The sequence below is a fragment of the Silurus meridionalis genome, chromosome 2 (assembly GCF_014805685.1).
Source record: "Silurus meridionalis isolate SWU-2019-XX chromosome 2, ASM1480568v1, whole genome shotgun sequence".
In the NCBI taxonomy this organism is placed as follows: Eukaryota; Metazoa; Chordata; class Actinopteri; order Siluriformes; family Siluridae; genus Silurus; species Silurus meridionalis.
Window position 1 is genome coordinate 18432280 of NC_060885.1, and position 24293 is coordinate 18456572.

The 24293-nt window shown below is 39.3% G+C and overlaps 1 protein-coding gene across 6 annotated transcripts in view; it reads right to left on the bottom strand.

Annotated features, from left to right (window-relative positions):
- pcdh15a (protocadherin-related 15a) overlaps positions 1-24293 on the bottom strand; it is a 200128-nt gene that overhangs the window by 68408 nt on the left and 107427 nt on the right. For all 6 annotated transcript variants that reach the window (XM_046834051.1, XM_046834068.1, XM_046834042.1 and 3 more), the window contains 6 exons: positions 23520-23669; positions 19593-19786; positions 17469-17601; positions 16986-17065; positions 9874-9967; positions 3444-3572 (listed from right to left, as the gene is read on the bottom strand). In XM_046834051.1, the coding sequence (XP_046690007.1) occupies positions 3444-3572; positions 9874-9967; positions 16986-17065; positions 17469-17601; positions 19593-19786; positions 23520-23669 (780 nt within the window). The remainder of the gene's footprint in view (positions 1-3443; positions 3573-9873; positions 9968-16985; positions 17066-17468; positions 17602-19592; positions 19787-23519; positions 23670-24293) is intronic.

Sequence of the window (24293 nt, forward strand, 5' to 3'; positions counted from 1 at the left end):
CTTCTTCCATTTATGGCTGATGAAGGTCACTGTGCTCATTGGGACCTTTAATGCACCAGAGATTTTTCTGTACCCTCCCCAGATTCGTGCCTCGATACATTTGTGTCTCGAAGTTCTACAGACAATTCCTTCGGCTTCATGGTTTGTGCTCTGACATGCACTGTTAACTGTTTGGACAGGTGTGTGCCTTCCAAATTATGTCCAATCAACTGAATTTACCACAGGTGGCCTCCAATCAAGTTGTAGAAACATCTCAAGATGATCAGGAAAAACAAAATGCACCTGAGCTCAATTTTAAGTGTCATGGCAAAAGCTGTGAATACTTATGTAGATTAATTTATTCATTCATTTTAGTTTTTGTATAAATTGTTGTCATTATGGGGTATTGCTTAAAGTTTGAGAAAAATAATGAATTTAATCAATTTTGGAATAAGGCTGTAACATAACATGAAAAAAGTGAAGCGCTGTGAATACTTTCCGGACGCACTGCATATAGCTATACAAACAAATACTATAATTGCATAACAAAGTAGAAACATGCTCCATTTTATTTTCAACTGACATAATAAAACAAATAGGCCTTGACAGGCAGCATGAAAGAAACAGTACTGTTACTAATCCAGCTGGGGTAGGAGAAAGAAGAGCAGGGAAGGGAGGAAAGTGCCATTAAAATAAGCAAAATGAAAAAAAGCACTGAAATTAAAAGAACATCAGAAGCCATGATAAATTAAAGCATTTCACAGCCGAAAGGAAATTGGTTTTAAATATCCTGCTAATGTGTGTGGTGACAGCAGGCTCCCCCAGCAGATGCGGTCTTCAATAATTAACTCAGTAAATTAATATGTGAAGAGAATGATAAACAAACAGGCAACAAATGTAGAACAATTGTGTCCCAAGCTTAAAAGAACCAAACTGTGTGAATGAAAATTTCTATTTAGCAGGTAGTTATTGTAAAAGATCTCAGTAAGAAATGAAACTATACAGAATATACCGTTTAACACAGAATAATGTGTGTTAGAGCCCAGCATATTCACCATTAGTAAGCAATAATAGCTGTAAAATTTCATTTGAATATAATTTGTGTTTTGTTTTTAGCAAATTAAACAAAAGATCTCAGTCTCACACCGCAGTATCTGAGGGAACTTCTGTACCAATATGATCCTCCACGCCTACTTAAATCAAAAGGTGCAGGCTATTTGTTGGTACCTCAAATAATGAAGACAACAGCAGGGGGCAGATCTTTCTCTTATAAAGCCCCACAGTTATAGAACAGCCTTCCGTCAGTGTTCGGGACTCAGACACAGTGAGTCGTCTCTTATCCCAGAGATCCCTCATGTCTGTGTTACCTTCTGGTTCTCCCTTTTAGTTATGCTGCAATAGCAAGTCTTGCTGAAGTCCCCAACTACACAGTGTCCTTAACTATCAAGCAACAATAAGGACACATAATAATCCATATCCTTCTCTCTCTCTCTCTCTCTCTCTCTCTCTCTCTCTCTCTCATGTTAAACAGGCTCCTGAGGTTCCAGTGACCACTGTTCCAGCCCCTCTTCCCTCCACGGATCTTTCCACTTCATCCAGGCCTGCCTTTGGATAGTGTCCTCTTCGATTGGAGGCCACTCTGTGCAGCTGGGGACAGTTTCTCATTAACGCCTTGGGTGGTTCCATGAAATTCCGGAGTAAGAACAGGAGCTTTGAGGATGGATTTAGACTGTAGTTACTGTCAACAGTCTGCTACACTGACTCAGGACTACAGTTTGCTTCGGATCACCATCACTGTACACCGCAACATCGTATATCTGCAATAAATAAACATTCGGTGCAACCCAGAGGAGGATGGGTTTCTCTTGAGTCTGGTTCCTCTCAAGGTTCCTTCCTTTGACATCTCCAGGAGTTTTTCCTTGCCATAGTCGCCACCGGCTTGCTCATCAGGGACAAACTTACACTTCTAAAGAACATCTTGTTTATTTTTATCACCATATTATCTGTGTAAAGCTGTTTTCAAACAATGTTCATTGTTAAAAGCACTATACAAATAAAAATAAATTGAACAGAACAATCCACAAATGCCTGTAATCTCACACTATTCATATTACTATTGGATTCCAGATAGATCGTAACAGGGAAGAAAACTGTATGCATAGTATGTGCTGCAAACAAATGGGAAAAAAACCAGCATGGTTTATAACCCACAGGGATGCATATTTCATTGAGTGTGTGTTACAGAGAGCAAGAGCTAGCAATATGTAACACTGGAGTGAACTCCAGAAAAGCTGTAATGCTGTGAAGCTAAAAAAGCTAAAGTAATGCCAAGTGTCATTGTGACAAAGATCTAGAATCGAATTCAAGTTGCATTTCCATTTGAAATCTGTTGCAGTTAACATTCAATATAGCCAGCAAATCAAGCCATACTTAGGCTCAAAAAGTGAAGCCACAAACACCAAAAGGTCCAGAAGACCATTGAAAACAACAGCACATAATGACAGGAATTATTTCCATGGTAAAAAAGAAACCCTTGAAAAAAATGAAGTGGTAGCTTTATCTGTGGCAAAGTCAACAATCGAAATAGATCTCCATTAGAGTGAATATAAATGGTTTACAAAAAGATGTAAACCATTGGTAAACCACAAAATAGAAAACCAGATTCGAGCTAGATGCCTAAAAGCATCTAAAAATGCTCATTCTGCCAACTGATCATGATCATGAGCCAAAGCAAACTGCATTTGTACTGCCATTTTATGGCATAAGCATTGACGGATGCTAGATAAACTTGTTCCCTTGTATAACTGATGATGTTATGACTGACAAAAGGAGATCTAGCACAGATGGATAATGGCTCAAAGCATACTTTGAAAGAAAACCAGGGTAAATTGAGTGTTCTGCAATGGTCAAGTCAATAATTGACCTGAATCCAGTTAAGTTAACATACATACACACACACACATACATAAAACTAATAATAACACCCTAACTACCATTGAAATCACTTCCAAAATGTTGTTGAAATAGGCACAGTTGCAGCTGTAGAAATGTTAATTTATAGTTATAAACATATTATATTTAAAAACAACATGTAGGAATTATCTTGCAATGAAAACAAATGAAGACACAGCATAAAAAAATGATAGCTTTATGCTTCTTCTATTGATTATAGCTCTAACCAACCACAGCATGATTAATCTTCAGCAGTAATTAAAAGTCCTACCTGCTTGATGAGGTGGAACAGAGCTAGTTATCATGGACAACCTTTAAGGTGAATAATGATTCTAATTTACTAAGGCTTAATTGGGAAGTAATAAATGCACCAGTAGTATTATTTAAGAAGCTCTAATAGAAATTCCATATAAAATATGCATGGTGAAAATAAAAACTTGCTAGTGTATTGACTAGAAGCTGAATATCCAATAATGCAATAAGTAAATGTGCTATGTCATGAAGCTACTCACTCGAACTTGACCCACAGTCAAATTAGCCCTCTCCTCTTGTACAGTCAGATTCCTAGGCAAACTGAGGTCAAAAGTTGGGTCATTGTCATTGACGTCCGTGACCACAATGCTGACAGTAGCAGTGGACGTCTGCATGGAAAAATTGAATAGGTTAAGAACATTGGTAAAGTATGTATAGCTGAATAAAGTTTTACAGTGAACAGACCTGTATTTACATATAAATATATTGTATTTAAAATTCTATTCAACTGTTGGAATTATTAACTGAAAAACTGATTCAAAATTATTTAAAATGTTTAGTTTAAAAAAAAAAAAAAAAAGGATGATTGGAAATGTAGCACAATCAAAGAAAACATTTCTAATATATATTTTTTAAATCACAGTTAAATATTAATAAAGTGATGTCTAAAGTCTAAAAATCATTTTGCAATATATGCTGTATGAATGAAGCAAATTGCTAAAATGCTAAATATGCTAATCTATCACAATTATTCCAGCTAAAAGATAAAGGATAGCTGTTCAAATGCATCTATATGTTATTTACACATATTTCCATATGTACTATTTATACTATATATGTTCCTATTTCCATTAACACTTATTATTTGGCATAAAACGTGACAGAATGAACATATGGTACACGTATGCAAAAATGCATGATTAAAATGAAACATACAGATTTTTTTGGTCAGCATCCAGGCTCTTCACAATATTCAAAGAGAGAGAACGAAAGAGAGAGAGAGAGAGAGAGAGAGAGAGAGAGAGAGAGAGAGACTCATTTGATTTTTCTCCCTCAGACGTCAGCACCATTAACACCCTATTGCTGCTTTTTCCAATATACTGAAAAATCCATTAGCTTTTGGATGCTCTATTGAGTTGCTGAAGTAAAAGCATACTTGTTTATTTTCCACCATTAACTAATCTAACAGATTTTCCTTTATTTTTTGTGTGCATGAAAAAAAGAGAGATTAAAAGCCCATAATGTCAGAAAATAGTAAGGACATTATGTATCTCATGCAAAGTGAAAGCCAGTGTGTTTGTGTGTGTGTGTGTGTGTGTGTGTGTGTGTGTGTGTGTGTGTGTGTGTGCGTGTGTGTGTGTATAGCCAATTGTTAGAACTTGATGCCTCTGTCAGTGGGCTGTTATGTGTCAGCACTTGCACTTGTCTTTTTCAATGGTAATTATGTCACTGATCCTAGTTGAAGTATTGGACTGATTACAGTGCAGCAGGTGTGCCATGACATCCATCAGAAAAAAGTCTGCAGAATAAGCTGCTAATATTTCCATAAAATGTCCACATAGTGCCTCTGTCTCAAAAACTTTCCCTTTTACTTACTAAACAGATAAAAGCTGAGTATGCACACTTTTAAACGCTAAATGTATTTTAAGCACCTGGATTTACATTTCATCTTGTTTTTAAGAGAGATATAATGGATGTCTGGCATCTTCAAAAATGCAAAGTGAATTAAAAAAAGATTTTAACGTGTATGTGTGTGTTTTTCCACATGATATGAAAAAAATAAAAATGAATTACCTGAGCATGGTGCTGTAATAATAGAAAGAAAAATGGAACAGAAGAATGAAGGAGAAAGAAAAGAGAGAGAGAGAGAGAGAGAGAGAGAGAGAGAGAGAGAGAGAGACAGGGAGAAAGAGAGAGTGAATAATGTGGAGCATAAGCAGGTTTGAGGAATTGCCCCATTAAGGTGAGTAATTAAATGAAAGAATTTTTATTTGGTTATCAGTTCTTGGCAGCAAAGGTGCATTAACATTTAATGAAGTGTACAGGTGACCGCTAGCCAATCTATGAGTGTATTATTGGCCTTAGTTTCCCTTCTATAACTGTAAAGAAAAAAAGTCTAGCTTAGGTGCACAAACATTATAAAAGTGACTGAACCAACAGATCACACTAAAACACACATCATGAGAAAATGGGAAGAAATGATTGCACTAGCCATGTGCTATTGTCACATGACCACGATGTAAGTTTCTGTTTCTGTTCTGTAAGGCTTCCAGGGTTTCCAGTTATAAACATTACAATTCACAATATTTGTCTTAGTCTGGTAAATAAAACAGTGCATTAGGATAAAACAGTGCGATTGGAGGAGCTTGTTTATGATCCAAAGGGGGCTGGTACCACAGTCACCAAGAAAACCATTGGTAATACTCTGCTCAAGAATGCACATGAAGAGACCTGTCTAAAGTTTGCCAATGAACACCTGAATAATTTAGAGAAGGTTTGGGAGAATGTGATGATAAGAAAAAAATTAAGCTTATTGGCATCAACTTGTCTCGCTGTGTTTGGAGGCAGAGAAACGCTGAATATGCCCCAAGAACACCATCCCCACTGTCAAACATGGAAAGGAAACATTCTGCTTTGGGGCTGTCTCTCTGCTAAGGGTACAGGAAGACTACACCAGAGGAATGGGATCATGCTTTGTAGGAATCTTGGATGAGTGCCTCCTGGCCTCAGCCAGTACACTGAAGATGTGTCGTGGATGGGTCTTCCATTATGACAATGACCCAAAACATATGGCCATGGCAAAAATCCGACAGTCTTGTAGCCCATTCCAGTCTCCAGTGCGAAAGCACGGCAACTCTAGTCATCTCATGCGGATGTTATGAAGGCTCACTGTAGCTGTGTGTAGCTGTGTGTGAGCTGACTCCCAGACCCGATTGCTCTCCCGGAACCAATGATCTACCGCAGGTACGTTGCATGGCTCGTCAGACCAAGGGAACAGAGGCGGTTGGAACCCCAGCACGCACTGAAATGGAGTGAGCTCCGTGGCGTCCTGACGTAGTGAGTTTTAGGCGTATTCGGCCCACAGCAAGAAGCGGCACCACTCCGCCTGGTCCCGACAGCAGTACACCCTTAGTTACCGACTCAGTTCTTGGATCTTCCGTTCCGCCTGGCCATATAAACCCCTCATTTACTCTCACTCACTGTCCGTTATTGTTTACCATATGCCTCATCTTCGGTTGGACTCTCCCTCTAACGGCCCACTTTTCCAATGCCAGCTTGATGACCAGGAGCTCACGGTTGCCTATGTCGTAGTTCTGTTCGTCAGCGGACAGTTTGTGTAAGAAAAACCAGCATGGGTGGAGCTGTGGAGGGAACCCAGACCGCTGTGAGAGGGCAGCCCCCATGCCTGTTGAAGAGGCGTCCACCTCAACCACGAATGGTTTCCGGGGGTCCGGATCGCGTAGTACAGGCACGTGGCAGAACTGTTTCTGGAGCATGTGGAAAGCCTTCTGGGCTTTGCGGGTCCACCGTAGGGTTTTCGCCTTGCCTCGGAGAAGAGATGTGAGGGGAGCGGTGGTTTTGCTGTACCCCTGGATGAACCGACGATAGAAGTTGGCGAAGCCCAGGAAACGTTGGAGCTCCTTTACAGTCTCCGGGATGGAGACTTTACCTTCCCCTCGTCCATCTGGATGCCATCTGAGCTGATGACAAGAAGTGAATTTTAAGATGGTGAAACTCACATTTGGAGAGGTTCAGGTACAGTTGGTGGAAGTGGAGCACCTCCAGGATCTTACACACGTGTTCCCTATGCTTCTGCAGGTCCCGGGAGTAAATCAGGATGTCGTCTATATAGACAATGACAAACTTTTGAAGATATGGCCGAAACACCTCGTTCATAAAACCCTGGAAGACCGTGGGAGAGATGGAGAGGCCGTACAGCATGACCCGGTAATGTCCTGAGGGCGTGATGAATGCAGTTTTCCACTTGTCCCCCTGTCGGATATGCACCAGGTTGTAGGCACTTCGGAGATCCAATTTTGAGAACACCCAAGCCTCCCTTAGATCTTCCAAGGTGGCTGGTACGAGCGTGAGTGGATAAGGGATTGGTGCGATCTGAGCGTTGAGCTGCCGGTAATCCATATAGTGTCGGAGGCCCCCGTCTTTCTTTCCGACAAAGAAGAAGCTCGACTCCGCAGGGGAAGAGGAAGGGGTGATGAAACACTGACGAAGTGCCTGCTGGATGTACTCCTCTATCGCCCGATGTTCAGGAGCGGACAGAGGGTGTACCCGACCCTTGGGTAGCTTTGCTCCGGGGAGTAGGTCAATACTGCAGTCCAGGCATGCTGCTAGTGTGAAGTGAGTTTGGGTGGTAGGCAGCAAGGCGCTGGAAAAGCCTGATGGATTTCTGTATGATAGCCTCCAAACCCACAGTGTCAACGTGAACTGCCATAGCGAGCTTAATATCTGGAGCGAGCCCCAATCTATACACACTCAGCAGCGCCGACTCGTTCCAGCCACTAGATGCCGCCAGGGTGTGAAACCGGTGACTATAGTCGGTGATATTATCTGCTCCCTGACGTAAGCTGAGCAGCTGATCGACCGTGGTGAGGATCTCGGAAGCGGCGCAGAACACCTCCGTAAAGTGAGTGGTGAATTGGGCGGTGGAATTTACCACAGGGCTGGCTGCGCTCCACAGCATTTGCACCATGGCCAGTGCTCTCCCGGAGAGAAGGGAGATGAGAAACGCCACCTTGGAGCGCCACCATCGGAGGAGAATCGCTGTGACTGCATCTCAATGTATAAATTCACCTGGAGAAGAAAGCCGCGGCATTCAGCTGCTTCTCCAGAAAAGGTGGTTGGGAACGCCATCCGGCTGTCAGTGAGAGCGGGCTGATTCTGGCGAGCGGCGGCGGACGGGAAGGGGGTTCGGAGAGCGGCGGTAAGGTTGCGGACTGCGTCGGAGGAAAGCGCCGGGTTGTGGATCCATGGCAAGGTAACGCTGGTTTTATCCTCTCTCTCTTGTTGTATCGGTCCGTTACTCTGTCATGCGGCAAAAACGGAAGCAGAAGCCGGAGTACAAGTCGTGTAGTTTTAATGAAGAGGATGGAGATAGACAAACATACAACTGGAATTAAGAGTCTGAGAGGGAAATATCTGTGGTGCGCTTCGGGGAGCGCGGTCCACAATGTCCCGAGCAGAGGAAGAAAGGTTTGCAGGGTAATCCGAGATATGCTTTAGGGAAAAGCGTAGCGCAGGATTAGAGGGAGAGTCCAACCGAAGACGAGGCATACGGTAAACAATAACGGACAGTGGGTGAGAGTGAGTGAGGGGTTTATATGTGTGCCAGGAACGAGTGTCAGGTGTGAATGATTAGTAGGAAGGCGAGGAGCTCAGTGGGGGTCAGGGTTCCTGCTGATTGGTAGGGGATCAAATACTTATTTCACTTGATCAAATAAAAACCTTTCTTTATTTTTTTTTTCTGGATTTGTTTATTGTCTCTCTCTGTTAAAAATAAACCTACCATAAAAATTCCAGACAGTAATCAAATGATTATTTCCCCCACTGTATATACTTTATGGACAAAAAATATTAGGACAAATAATTTTTCCAGCCAAATGTGATTCTTCCCTAAACTGCCAACAACCAGTTTGGGGCACATTTCTGTACAGAATATCTTTGGATGTGGTGGCATTAAATTTTCCATTCTAGGAACTAGGAGACCCAAACCTATTCAAGCAAGAAAATGCCCTTGTACAGAAAATGAGATTCATGACTATACAGTTTACATTGGTATGAGTGGAAGATCTTGAGTGGCTTGCTATAAAGCTCTGAGATCAATCCTATTGAGCACCTTTGGGCCCCATTTTTTATTGTCATTGCCTTTCCACTTTACATCAGAACGCGACTTTGCAAATGCGCTTGTGCATTTGGTCAGGTGTCCACAAAATTGTACGTGTTCACCGATTGCATTAAAACCATGTTTATTTTAAACAATAATTCCACATGCCATGCTTGAGTGCTCTATATATTCTGTAATCTGTAATAAGCAACAACAACAACAACAAAAAAAAAAAAAACAATTTTCCCAGTTTTTTGCAGGTGAGATTTATTTAAAATTTAAATGATGGCTTTCAGCTCATTGCTGAGTGCTGGCCAGTGCATAAAGCAGTCAGTGAAGGTCAATTAAAAGAAAGGTTCAACATGAGGTGCAATTTAGAAGAGAATGTGATCTGACCTTGTGGGAAGTGTGATTGAACTGAGAACACTGTTGATATGCTAACGACACTAATACGCTGTAAATACATTGATTTATGCAGGTAATAGATTCATGTTTGCTAAAGGATTGTTTTATGGATTAGTGCATGTGTAAAACAATGCAGAGTGGATTTGTGGAAACGTGTGTCTCATTGAGGATATAAGGTGTGGATATAATTCCTGGTTTAAATAAAAGCTCATCGGTTGAATGTCAAGTCTGAATAGAAACAAAACTGCGTAAAACTTTTTAAAAACATTTAAAGTAGACAGAGTCTTTAGAGGAGTCTTTTGCTGGTTTGTTATTTGGTACAAAATATCATTAGATTAAAATAGGCTACAAAAACTAGGTAATAATAAATATTACTAGATTTTTAAGTTAAGACTGAAGTGAAACTCAGGCAAGTGTATTAAATTATAAGATGGCTGAAGCTTTACCCCTCCAGGATGTCCATCAGAGGCCGTTACAATGAGCCGGTATTGATCAGTGGTCTCTCTGTCCAATGCCTTGGCTAAGATTAGTAGGCCTATACTAAACAGGAAGAGAGAAAAGCACACACAGTTACATCACAGCACATCTAGAACATGCACATTGCACATGACCTCTACAAAAAGAATGCATCAATACTCCTTAAAGAACATTCAATAAACATATATACATATAGCACTTAATACACTTGCAGATACAGCTATCATCAAACATGTTTGTGTTCTCAGAATAATTGTTCTAATATTCACAATATATATTTTTATAATTCATAATTACTCATGGCCTAGGCAATTTAGAATTTCATTGTAATTTTTGTTGGGTTGTGATTTTCCAATCGCATTGCTCTTGAGTGAGCTAAACGCAAGTTAGGGAGGTGGTAGCTCAGTAGTTTAGGCTCTGAGTTACTGACTGTTACAAAAGGTCAGGGGTTCAAGCCCTGATACTGTCAAGCTGCCACTTTTGAGGCCCTTGAGCAAGGCCCTTAACCCTCTGTGATCCAGGGTGCTGTGTGCTGTAACATAGATGACCTTGAGCTCTGATCCCAGCTTCCTGAGCTCTGACACCAGCTGGAATATACAAAATAATTTCACTGCTGAAAATGTTCTGTAAAGTTCATGCGACAAGTATAAAGAACCTTTCTTTTTCTTTCTTATTTTAAAAACTTCATGTTTTTGTAGAAATACCTTATACATTCTTTACACCTAATTTAGCAGCCTACTAGCTACTTGTATTTTCTAGTAGGAAATGTATTTTATTTATGCATTAATATTACAAGAGTGCCAATCACACAGTGCCATGAATAATGCAAATCTGCTTTCCAGCACAAATTTCACAATGACATTATGGTTTGTTAAATCTGTTGGAGTCGGAAATTTGTTTTGTAATGTCTTTTTTTGTTGATTATTTTGTTTGTTTATGAGCCCCATATTTACTCAACATTGGACCTCATTTATCAAGTGCAATAACCATTAATTTCAATTAACTGTGGGGTATAAAAATGGTAGCTGCAAGCCAATGCACTGCTATGGTGACCCTGGCATTGCACTACTTCAAGATTTAATTTAGGAGAGAACAGAGACAGTATTTAGGGACAGGTAGGATTATTATTTTTTTTTTTTAATATAAAAGCTGGCTTAAAAGTCATTCTATTTGTTTGAACAAAATGCTCTTGTTCAATCCTTGTCCATGACTGGTATGACTCAAGCGGAAATAAGTGACTAATCTGGTATGTCTGAACCTACAGTGATATATAGTCCCTAGTGTGCTGTGTGCCGTCATCAATATTCTTTCCAAACACAGCACATTCCCTTCTGCCTTTCCAAAATGCCAGCAGGGAGAAAGAATCAGTGTGTGAGAGCCTAAAGAGCACATCACCATGAAAAATGGTAAAACACTAAGCTCTAAAAACTAATGAACATACAGTAGCAGTTTCCCTGTATAACAAAGTATTTATAAAATGATATACCGTGGATGGTATATATGTACTAAACACAAATCAGTTGTGTCATGAATGTGCTTCATTTACAATTACAGGTGATTCAAATACGTTCACAATAAAAATAATTTTTTATTTGTTTTATACACAAGGTTACCTGAAGATTAATAAATGAAGCCCCATGTGTTCAATGTAATGTGGCTTGTTGTATAAGTAACAGAGTTGCAGAATTACAATTCATTTAAGATTGTTATGCCTTCTTTTTTTAATACATGAAATAATTTAAGACTGTATTTGACAATTGCTGTGCAGGGTGTAACTCTAAAAGGAAAGCATTTATAATATAAACATTTAAAAGTTCAAAAACCTTCCAGTCATGACACAAATATTGTAGCAGTTTCGGCTTTGTGACCTTGGTGCACAATTTTTCTTTTCATTTATTGTGTATAGTATATGTCACCTTCTCACATAGTTATTGAATTAAATACTTTTGCTAGTAAAAGTCAAGTCAAGTGGATTCAACCACATGGATCTGGTACAGTACGTAGTCAAAAGAAACAACAATCTTTCAGGACCAAGTTGCTACATAAAACACAGAACTATAAAGAAACAACACAAAAATACCTAGAAATACACAGACCTACACAAAAGGGCATAAAGTGCATGTGTACAAATGTGTTAACACTGTGCAAGACAATACAAAAAAAATGAGAAAAATAAGTGTTCCTTTTGAACTCCGGAATCAAAAGATATGCTTTTAATAATGTAGAAGCTGGACAGAGAGGCAAAAATTTCTCTAAAGTTCATGGTCAAAGATTTACAGAAAACTTTGCACTTCAGGGTCACCAGTGTCTCCAGATATACAGATTAAAGCCCCTTCTATGTGAGTTACATGGAAGTTATGCCCCTGAAAGCTTTATTTTTAAAATCTAACCACACATGTACAGCCCTGGAGTTTGAAGTTACTAGCAAGGTTGTAATTTGGTTTCATAGTCAAATGAGAGGAGAACAAAACTCAAGGCTGCTATAAATAGAAAAATGGTATCATGAATAATAGCAGCATGACAAGGGGTAAGGTGTACTGGCACAGGCCACGCCTGTACCATAGCAGGGGACAGTGCGACATCTCAATTTGCAAACAGGTCCACTTGCGCTCTGTAAAATCTCTCCCAAATTTGCTCCACCACTTATGGGTCAAGTTGCCATTCGGCGGGATTCGACCATTGCCTCGAGAGGGTGTCTGCTTCCTCGTTTAGGCGTCTGGGATATACGCTGCCCTCAAGGAGAGGAGCTTCCCTTGGGCCCACAGGAGGATCTGACGTGCCAGCTTGTACAGGACGAGAGATCGCAGACTCCCCTGGTGGTTGATATAAGAGACCACATAAGTGTTGTACATATAGACCAACACATGGTGGCTACTGAGGTCTGGCAAGGAATTCTTTAGCATCTCTAGGCATTTGATATGCCACATCAGAAGGGGGCTTCCCCAGAGACCTTGGGTAAGCAGCCACTCATGACTGCCCCCATCCCATAAGGTAAGCGTCTGTCGTAAGCGTTACACAACGATCGGGAACTCCCAGCACGGGGCCCTGAGACAGAAACCTGGGATTGTGACTTTGATTGTACGGAGTGGGTTGCCCCTCCGAGAGAACTCTTGGGTACTGAGCCACGTCTGAAAGGGTCTCATGTGCAGGAGGCCAAGTGGTATTACAATGGCCGTAGCTCCCATCAGACCCAGCGATCTCTGAAACGTATCAACCAATCGTTGATATAATTTAAAATGCGGACGCCCACGGAGTCTCAGCCAGACCAGTGCCGCATCCATACATTTTGTGAAGGTGCAGAGTAAAAGGGAAAGACCAAACAGAAGGAAGAATATTTTGTCTTCATGCTCAAGGTTGAGTTTGGTTGAACTAATATTAAGCATGCATTTGCATAAATGTTGATTAGAGTATTAAAAACTTGAAAGGTATTAATTTAAGGTACATTTAAAACAGATAAAATTTACAATCAAGTTGTGATTAATCACGAGTTAACTGATGAAAATCATGCGATTAATCGAGATTGAATATTTTAATCAACTGACAGCCCTAATACACACACACTCATACATTTTGTTCATATATTTTGACCTATCTCTGCCAAAAGTGGCATAGAGTGGCAATAATTCTGGACCTGACTGCACACCTACAGACAAACTACTAAATGGTCTCATCACACATTACTACTTTAGGTTCATAATTAAAAACAGCCGACTCAGAAGTGCCCAAACACCATCATTGATGAAAGCCTCTGTAGGACACACAAGTGGCTTCCAAGATGCCCATGAAAAGTGCTTTATGGAGTGATTTACTCACCAGGCAATATCAGCACTGCACTGTGGAACAGCCTTTTCATATAAAGCCTTGGTTAACTGCCTAATAAGGGCAGATGTAGGTGGTTAAAGCATGCTGCTGCACCCTTAGTGCTACAGCTGGCCCAGAGCCCTGGAGAGCCTCACCTCCATCTTCATATAAAACAGCAGCATCATAAGCCTTCCTAATGTCTTCATGTATATTTATGCAGTCTATAGCAGGGACTGGGGAGGCCAGCGTCTGCTATAATCGTGTTTGGCTTCCACAAATACACTAGCAGCAACCTGGAAGGATCCCATCAATAGCTTTAACCATGTCACAGGACAATACAAAAACCCAGAAAGAAAGACTAGCTCATCCTGTATGGAGGTAGCAGAGCTTAAGGAGTAAGCATGAGGTATGCTGGTGTATATACTGTATGCCGATGTGTATATGTATGTATTCATCTGTCTATGTCTGTGTGAGAGAGAGAGAAAAAGAAAGATAGCAAAAAAAAAAGAGAGGGAGAGAGAGAGAAAGAGAGAGAGAATTTTTGAGGAAAGTAAGACCGCCTGGATCTTGTTAACACTCCTGTCAGATATAGCAAAGGATCTGATAGTAGAGATAACCGGTGTGATTTTCTGAGTTTTGTTTTTGTGTGTGAGTGTGTTTGAGTGTGTGTGGTTGTGTGTGTGTGCATGAGCGTGTGCGTGTGTTTCTGTATGCTTGGCACACTCAGCTGGACCAGTTTATTCCCCCTAGAAACAGATTTTCTCACACGACCTCGATATGACAGATTAAAGCCGTCCTTGCCGGCTTGTGAAATTGAACTATAAAATAAAAACGGTGATTGAAATGTGTCTGGACTGGCCAAGACAAATGAATTTAACATGTTTTTTATTTCTACCTCCCTACTTTTCTCAATGAGTGAGATAAACCCTAGACATGTGGATTCTGCTAATAACCATTCCTTCATATAACCTATGTCTTATAATGCATCTTCTATGTGGGAAACTTATGTGAATGATATGCAAGAACACAGAAAAGAGGAGGAGAGACTCAATGAATGGAGAAAAATGTGTTAAGATCACACAGTTAATCGTGTTCTTCATGTTTGCTGGCTAAGTCGTTTTGTTGTGGCATTCTGCTAATACCTCCATATACAAGCTCATATTTCTGCATCCATCCTGAAAACCTTATACAAGTCTTCAGGTTTAATTCAGTTTTCTTAAAAATATGCATATTCTCTCTCTCTCTCTCTCTCTCTCTCTCTCTCTCTCTCTCTCTCTCTCTCTTTTTCTTTTTATCTTCCTGCTGCTCTTCTGAAGTGTCCTGCCTGCACATCTCCAGCACTGAGCTGTGAATAAAGGAGAGCACGGAGTGTTGAGAGATCAGCACAGCTCGGAAGATGATCATAGACACAGTTGCAGAGCCTGTTGCTGAAACTGACATGTCGAGGTTACACACAGAGTTCAGCCTGGGCAACAAAGCTATTCTCCTGTGCTCTTCGTTTTCAGACATTACTGACTCTATTCCAGAGTTCCAGTGAGAATACATTCGCCACTTTCTTTCCCTCTAGCATTTGCTCCCAGAGGGGTGTGAGGTTGGCGAGAAGAATTCACCTGCAGCTGTGACAAGCAGCGGGGCATCATGCATAACTTCACCATGACTGTTTGAGCACAGCTAGGCTAATATGGGCACCATGGCAACAGCAAAGTCTTAAGGAAAGTGTTTCAGGAGGCCAAAATTTCTCCTTCACTACCTTCCCTAGTTTGACCAACGTGCAAAACTACTGAAAAAATAAAGAATAAATAAATGTATTAAAATTATATATAATTAAAAACAATAAAATATGTATCATACTAATAATAATAATAACAATTTTCATAAAGTCCAACTCCAGAATTACTGTCATCTGTCAACAAGTATACTAAATGCATCATCTGAAATCTTCAGATTAACACATACAACCTACAAACTCTCTACATTTATATGTAATTGTTCTTAACACTCAAAACAGTGGATTAAAAAATTATTGGCACTTATATTAATTATTTCTGGTGAAGCCCCACCAGGAGAGAATAACAGTGTTTTACTATTACTGTATGTCTAACAAGTTCTTCATGCAGACCATTTCAAAATCTTTTTATATTCATTTGTTACATTTGGACACATCTTAGTTGGGTTTCACATTTAAATACCTACTGTAGTTAGCTTTAGTAAAACACTTTTTGTTCTTACATCCATTTCATGTTCGGTATCATTATCTTGTTGTAAAAGCTATTTGTGGTGGTCTTCACAAGATAAAATGACTTTGAACATAAATTAACTGGAATAATTCATGATATCATCATGTAAAAAAAAAGTCATAATGATCTGCTGCCACTCTACCATGCAGTGTGTATGGGCACACATCATTGTATGCCTAGGGCATTTTCTTGTGTGTGCATAAGAAACTGACAGTTTTGGTTGCATCTGAAATGAAGTAATTCCAAACTGCTCGTTATCCCAACCTTTTACCTTCCCTTAAAGCACAGACAGCTCGTTAATAAATTCTGATTTGCTTTAGTCTGGTATTGTGTCTTTTTCTGGCTGACACTATTCCTCCCAACGCTCCCCTAAAGGCCATATAACCGCTATGCCACTCATAGAGGAAAGTCATAATGCTTTTTCCTCTTCATATTTTCACACAAACAGTTGAACCGCAAGTGGAATTCAAGAGCATCAATTAAACACTTCAGGCCACTATGCAAACAAGGTTTTACACACACAACGTGACTCTCTGAGACACTGAGACACTAAAGCCACTGATGTCATCCCTAGGGAGAACTGTCGAGTGTTGCACAGGCACATTCTTAGCAAAGCTGCTGAATAAAATTTGTAAGCCTCTTAGAAAAACACCAACCCTATTAGTTCAATCATTGCCAAACAGGTCAAGGCTTTGTGTGAAAATGCTAATTCTTTGCACCTGAAAAGGACATGTGGAGATTTTTAATCAGAGCAGTGTCACATGAAGCACTTGTTTAAGTAATTAGACAACAGGCTGGAGACAGGTTCTATATTTTTCAAAAAAAAGAAATTTTTAATTTCACTCGAATATTTAATCAGTCAGAAAATATACTTCAGCACATCGTTTGCCAGATAATGGCACAGTCTCAACAAATCAGAGTAAGGCAATTATATATGTTCCTCAAAAGACAACTCAGGCAATACATTTAAGGAAGTGTATTTAACTAAATGTGTATGATGAAAATACAAAACAGTGTATATAGAGTATTACCTGTACACTTACGTTTGAGAAAGATTGAACGTCTGCTGCGGATCGCCACTCAGAATACGGTACGTAATTGGATCAAGTTCACGGTCTATCGCCTACAGAAACACAGAAATAGATTCAGTTGGTAACATGGCAGTATCCATTTTATTTCATTAAGTGCGCTAATATCAACCCCCATTCCACCTTTCTCTTCAAATACAAGTTAATAAGATCCACATGCCCTCACGCCTTTAATTCCCCCAAAGGGGCCACTATGTGGAAGAGTGTGTAGGTTTCCCAGCTCCTTTAATTCAGTAATAGATTTTTTCAACTGTAAAAACATATATACTGTAAACCTTGGTCAAGAGGGACCACATGGTCAAATGATAACAGTGGGAATGTGGTATTACTGAGGAGAAAATAAACAGAAGCAAAAAAGTAATAAAGAATAGAAGAGGGATATTGGCCTTCAGCACCAACATTTCAGAGGTACACAGAAGTTCTTGTTTGTTGTCTGACCTGCAGATTAAGGAGGATGGCTCCTATTCGCATGGCTTCACTGATCTCTAGGTTGTAGGTTGTCAGAGGAAAGCGTGGAGGACTCTGGTTGTTAGGGGGTAGAACCTCAATATAAACCGTAGTTATGGAACTCCTAAAAAAATTACATTACAGAAAAACCAAAAGAGATCATTAGAATAGCTTTCTTCAGATTTACAACACCAGTCAAAAGTCTAAAGGTTTTTTTTTAATTTATTGTTTATTTTTAGAACCAAAAATCTTAGATTTTGATTACCGTATTTTCCAGACTATAAGCCGCTACTTTTTTCCCACGCTTGGAACCCCGCGGCTTAAACAATGAAGTGGCTAATTTAGGATTTTTCCTGTTTTTTTCCCGGTTTCACAAGCTTCATGCCAAAAAACTGAGCCCCATAACATTAGACCAATGAAATTGCCGAATGGGTTCAGGTGAACCAATGAAACTCTTTGTGTAATCCACAGCTCATTATGCAACCTATTGTCTACAAAGCTGTCAGTCACAGCATGTCGGCGCCTCTTCGCATATGGCCTTTCAAAGTAAAAAGTGTCTTTTAAATTTTAAATCAATGTATTGTTTAATGGGAATGAGCAGGCAGGATGATTTTCACATGATTAAAAAAAAAAAACCTACATTAGAAGATCTGTTCTTAAAAAGGCTTGGGAAAACATGTTAACTATAGGTTTTGTGGCCTTATTTCAGTGAGGTTTTTTTTTGCTTTTTCAAAAACCACGCATAAACCTTATTTTGTCAAAAATACAAACACACACATATAAGTTGTTTACATATTATGGTATCCCAGTTTGTGCTGAATACAGTGCAATAAGTCTTTTGTCAATAATATATTTTAAAAGCAACTAAAAAGAACCAAATGTAAGAGAATGTCAAAATCTCTTAAGGGGCCTAAAACACCCTCAGACTCCAGAGGGTTAAATCGCGCTCCCACTGAATCGGGCTGTACCACATCATAAATATGGATGAGGTTCCTCTGACGTTTGACCTGCCGCTCACTCGGACTGTCAACAGGAAATGCGAATCATTCGTCACGCTAAAAAACAACCGGGCATGAAAAAAAGCACTTCACCTGTGTTCTGAGCTTCACGGCATCGGGAGAAAAGCTTCACAGATGGTGATTTTTAAACGCACGACGATGCCAAAAGAAAAACTCTCAAGAGAAATTGTTGTGAAAGGAAGGAGGAAGACAGTGAACAATGACTTTCTTGGTAGGCTACTGTTTAGATACAAGCCATGTAACAGACACTGTCTTTTGTCAAATTCAGCTTAATAGTCTGGAATTTACGGTAATCAAACCAAAGGACAGTTTTCCACTGATCTAATTTCCATTTCTTGTGTTTCTTGGATCAAGCAAGTCTTTTCTGCTAGTTGTTCTTTTGAAGTAATAGCTTATTTGCTGCAATTCAACCATGAAGACATGACTCACTCAGTCTCCTCCAACCAGTGGATGTTTAAATATGGCTGCCAATTAAACTCAGAGAAGCATTTATATAGGCCTTAATCTGTAATTTGGTAATGTAACTCAACAATTTTGTTAAGATAGTAATTATAATAAACTGGTCCTCTGCAGCAGAGGTAGCTCTTGGTCTTCCTTTGATGAAAGGGTCCTCACGAGAGCCTGTTTCATCACAGCATTTGATGGTTTCGGTGACTGCACTTGGTGATCCATTTTAAATTCCTAATATTTTCTAGATTGACTGACCTTTATTTCTTAGTAATGATTTCAACTAATGATGGATTGTTTTTTCTCTTTAGTTTACTAAGAGTTTCTTACAATAATATGGATTTGTACAGTAGTTACAGTAGCACTAATAATATGGCTCACACTGCATAAAACAAATGATGGTCTGAAACACATACGACAAGGAATGTCACAGCTGTTTCGGGTAGTCTAAAATATAAAATTTATTCTGGATTGTTTAACACTTTTTTGTTTATTACATAATTTCATATGTTTTTACATAGTTCGGATGTAAATTCTGTACACAATTGACTGGTAGTGTATGTGTGTGTGTGTGTGTGTATATATATATATATATATATATATATATATATATATATATATATATATATATATATATAATATGTCTGACCTCCTCTCAGCCTCAGGTGCGTTATCAGCTGCTCTGACAGTTAGAGCGTAGGATCGGCCCACGCTCAGACTCACTCCTGGAGCTATGGTGATTCGACCTGTACGGTTACTGATGACAAAATGTCCCTGATCTCCTACCAAGATTGTGTAGGTCACCAAACCGTTCAGACCCTCATCAGTATCCTGAGCAGTTAGCTAATCAAAAGAGACAGAAATATCCAGTTATTAAAGTGATTATAGCATTGGGTTGTTCCATTTATATCCAAATATAAACAGTATATTTATACAAGGTTTTGCTTAACTCAATGAAATTAAATGATTTAAAATTTTGAAAATCATTAGTATTCATCAGTATGTGGGCAGGCATATTGACTTTTCTTTGTTTTGGCTTACTTGAAAATTCCTAAAAGGCCATGGTGTTCAATTCAGAGACAGAAACTCTTTTAAGCTGTCTGAAGGAGACATTGAATGAAGAAGACATTGGATCCAAATAATCAGGTACATCTTCCGTAGTAGGGGTGTTTTTTTTCTGCAGCCCATCTTGTCCAATCTTTCTATCCCTCTCTAGACTGTCCATCAATAGAAAGTGACACTGAATTGTCTGTTTCATTGGTATGGGTGTATTTGGCGCAGCAGTGATGCTAGGATTGTCAAAGTCAGTATTGCTTTAGTGTCACTGCTGAGTGTAAAAGCACCCACCAAACAAAAACTTCCCAATTTTTCACTTTAGTCTGTAATTGTATTCATATGCCATCTAATAAAGAGGCATTAAAAGTGTTTCAAATCGATAAATGCAGTGTTTCACTAGAAGCCACATACGAGTCTCTCTTAGCTATGCTGAGAATAGTCCAACCCTCCAAATAACATATGATTATCCACGCTCCTGTACTGGTTAGTTTTCTTTGATGGAAAAATTGTACATAGCAACAGACAGTTCAAGTCACCGGTTGACATTTAGTAATTTCAAGTGCACTTCCATAGAAGGTTTGCCTGATAAAAAGTGCAATTATTCTGGCTCTGGCTATGAACTGAGTGTGGCATATAAATTTCACACTGAGCAGTTTAAACGCTGTAACAAAACTCCACTACCTATAAACAGTTAATAAGAACACATATGATATAAATGCACAATTTCATTATAAGTTGTTGTTTTGTTTCTTTTCCCCACAAATCTTCCTCAGACACGCTCTGCTGTGCCTTTTGCCGGACTTTCCAGAGGCTTGGAAAGCAGGTTGGACACAAACTTTCCAATATAACTCATTCTCAAAAATCGATTGGGTTAAGGTTATGTGACACAGCAGGGCATTCCATTACAGACAGCACTGCCTCCTTCCTCTTCAAATATCACTTGCACAGTGTATTTGAGGGTGAAGGAAAATCAAACAGTATTTGAAAATGTTAAAAAAAAAAGTCCTCAAACTTTTGATGGTCAGTGTAAGATTACTTTTCTGTGCAAGCGTCAGTGAGGTGTGGCAGCAAATGCACCGTTGAGGTAAACCTTTGGTATGGCTGATAGATTGAGAATTTGGTGTTAAGTGCAGATCTAAAGAAAACAGCATCCAGCTTGTTTATAACAAAGGGGCATGTGACAAAGTCAAGGCTGACTTTGCAACCTGTTTTATAAAGCTAATGCTACCTATTTAATAATCTACTTGGGAGCAAACTGGTGCGAAAGTTTTATTCCAAACATAATTATCTATGCTCAGCTGCTATACACATCACTTCATCGAAATGAAGAGGCTCTCTCTGCATCTGTGTTTTTAATTTGTTCCAAAACAAATCAAGAATGGTAATGTTTATCCTTAAACACGAGCAAAGAGCAGAGGATGTAAACACTTTTCACAAGACTGTCACAACTCATTACCTGTGCATGGCTTTGCTAATCTGCCTCAAAAGTTGGACATGCATTATACATTTAGTTCTACGAATAACAGCAACTACAATATTATTATGGTGTCACTCTAAGTGACATTTTAAGTGAAGTGTACATTATAGGCCTGGCATTCATGCATTATCTGCTGTACTGAATAATTAAGCATATGATTGGCCACAAGATCTTGTTTCAAAGCTGATGTTTACTAAATTCTACTGGAAAAAACAAACAGCAAATACACTCTCTGGCTCTATAAAACTAACTGCTGCATATCTACAAGCTGGCAGAATCATTTGGTGTTACAGCTGCAAAGTAAAACTCCAAAGGCAAAGAAATCATAAATTATTAAACAATATGTAAATAATCCTCTTTCATGAAAAACACCATCAAAGACTTTTAAGGGTTTAAGTATTTTTTTATATTTCAATTACATAAAAAGTTGAATATAAATTAGAAAACAATCGTAGAAATTCTTCCGCTTAGAGCACATCTGATATAACTCAAAAGGAAATTCTGCGAGTGCTTGTTGAGTTGAGTCAGTGGGAGCTGTAAACCTATCTGAGGGCTGATTCATTATGGATTAATTAAAGGCACAGTAAATATAAAACAGCACTTCCTGTGGCATTCTTACGATTACCTGCCAAATCTCACTATGCGCTTAGAAATGCTATGTAATTTCTGATTACAAGGACTCTGCACATGTTCAAACCATCTCAATCTCGCCTCCCTCACCTTGTCTCCAAAACGTCCTACATGCGCTGTCCCTCCAATAAACTCATTACTAATCCTGTCCATCCTCGTCACTCCCAATGGAAATCTCAACATCTTCAACTCTGCCGACTCCAGCTCCACGTCTTATAGTCAATGCCACTGTCTCCTAAACCATACAACATAGCAGGTCTCACCACAGTCCTATAAACATTCACTCTTGCAGATACCCTACTATCACAAATCACTCCTGCCACTCTTCTCCACCCACTCCACCATGCCTGCACTCTTTATCTCACTTCTTTAACATACTCTCCATTACCTTGCACTGTCGACCCCAGGTACCTAAACTCCTCCACCTTCTCCACCTCTTCTCCCTGCAACCACACCACTCCACTGCCCTCCCTCTCATTTACACACTTGTACTCTGTCTTACTCCTACTGACTTGTATTTCCCTTCTCTCCAGCGCGTACCTCCACCTCTCCAGGCTCTTCTCAACCTGCTCCCTACTTTCACCACAAAACACAATATCATCTGTGAACATCATAGTCCATGGAGACTCCTGTCTGACCTCGTCCATCAACCTGTCTCCATCACCACCGCAAACAGAAAAGGGCTTATAGCTGATCCTTGATTTAATTCAACCTCCACCTTAAACCAGTCTGTCGTTCCTAATGCACACTTCACTGCTGTCACACTGTCCTCATACATGTCCTGCACCACCCTTACATACTACTTTGACTAACCTGACTTCCTCATACAATAATTAGGTCAAATCTTTTTAATCCTATTTAAATATGGACAGTATTTATTGTACAATGTGACACAAATAAATAAATAAATCCTGTCCTGTCCTGTCCTGTCTTACACTTCTGTATTCATCAACCTAAACAGTATTTATTTTATTTGCCTAAAAAAAGTGGGAACCCTATATACATCTTTTGATATATGGGGAACTTCAAAAGACAAAGAAATAAGGCTGGAGTGACAGCTTGGTCTTTGATCAAGCTGACGAAGCTTCACTCATGTGGCTTACAATCATCCCCCTCCGCAAGTTAACTGATGTGTCAAGGATGCAGCTGAAACAGCACTTCACTCTTCAGCTGAACAGCCTCTGAATCATTTACAATAGGAATGATGAAACATCCTGAAACATCAGACAGGTAGTTATTTGTGTACCAGCTATTAAGTTCCTGACTGGAAATAAATGTGCAAATCTTATTTTAAAAGAGGTTTATTTCTCACCGATTCAGCGCTTTTTGCTTGACATAATACAAACTATTTAAAGAACAGTTTAAACATTTTTGAATGTTTCATAAAAGTTTGTCTTCAAAGGTACCGCTCACCTGTATTACAGTCTCTCCAGGCTGCATGTTAGTGAACACCTCTATGTTGTAGGAGACCTGAGAGAATGTGGGTGTGTTGTCATTAGCATCAATAACCAGGATGTTCACCATTACAGGCGCACTCTGCTGTACACCGTCAGAGGCCACCATCTGTGGGAGCAGCAGGAAATGTTCCAGAAGGGATACTACTTCGCAAGCTGTGAACAAATGCTTGATGAATATGACTCATGAACAATGCTGTCTAATAAACATTACATAAAAATATGAATATATACTACATAATCCCACATTTTATTTGATTATCACTTTCAGTAAAAATTCCTGAGGAGCTTTAAAACTAATATAAAGATTTAAGCTTTAAGACTAATGTTTTTAGCACAAGGTTTTATATTTTAATATTGTATTTATCATTGTATAATAATTTTTAATATCCGGAGGAAAAATAAACATGATACATGATTGCATGCTGTGTTTAGAAATAAAGTACACTCCTGACCACAAGATTCATGTGTGCTTTTTGAACATCCCATTCCACATGTAATGTCTATTTGCTATTATAGTAACCTCCGTTCTTCAGTAAAGGTGTTCCACTGGATTTTGAAATGTGCTTGTGGAGATTTGTACTCATTCAGCTACAAGGGCGTTAGTGAAGTCAGGCAATGATGTGAGGGTGAGAAAGCCTGAGTGCAGTGAGCATTCTAAATCATCCAAAAGGTGTTTAATAGGCTTAAGGTCAAAGCTTTTTTTTTAGTCCACTCAAGATTTACCACTCCA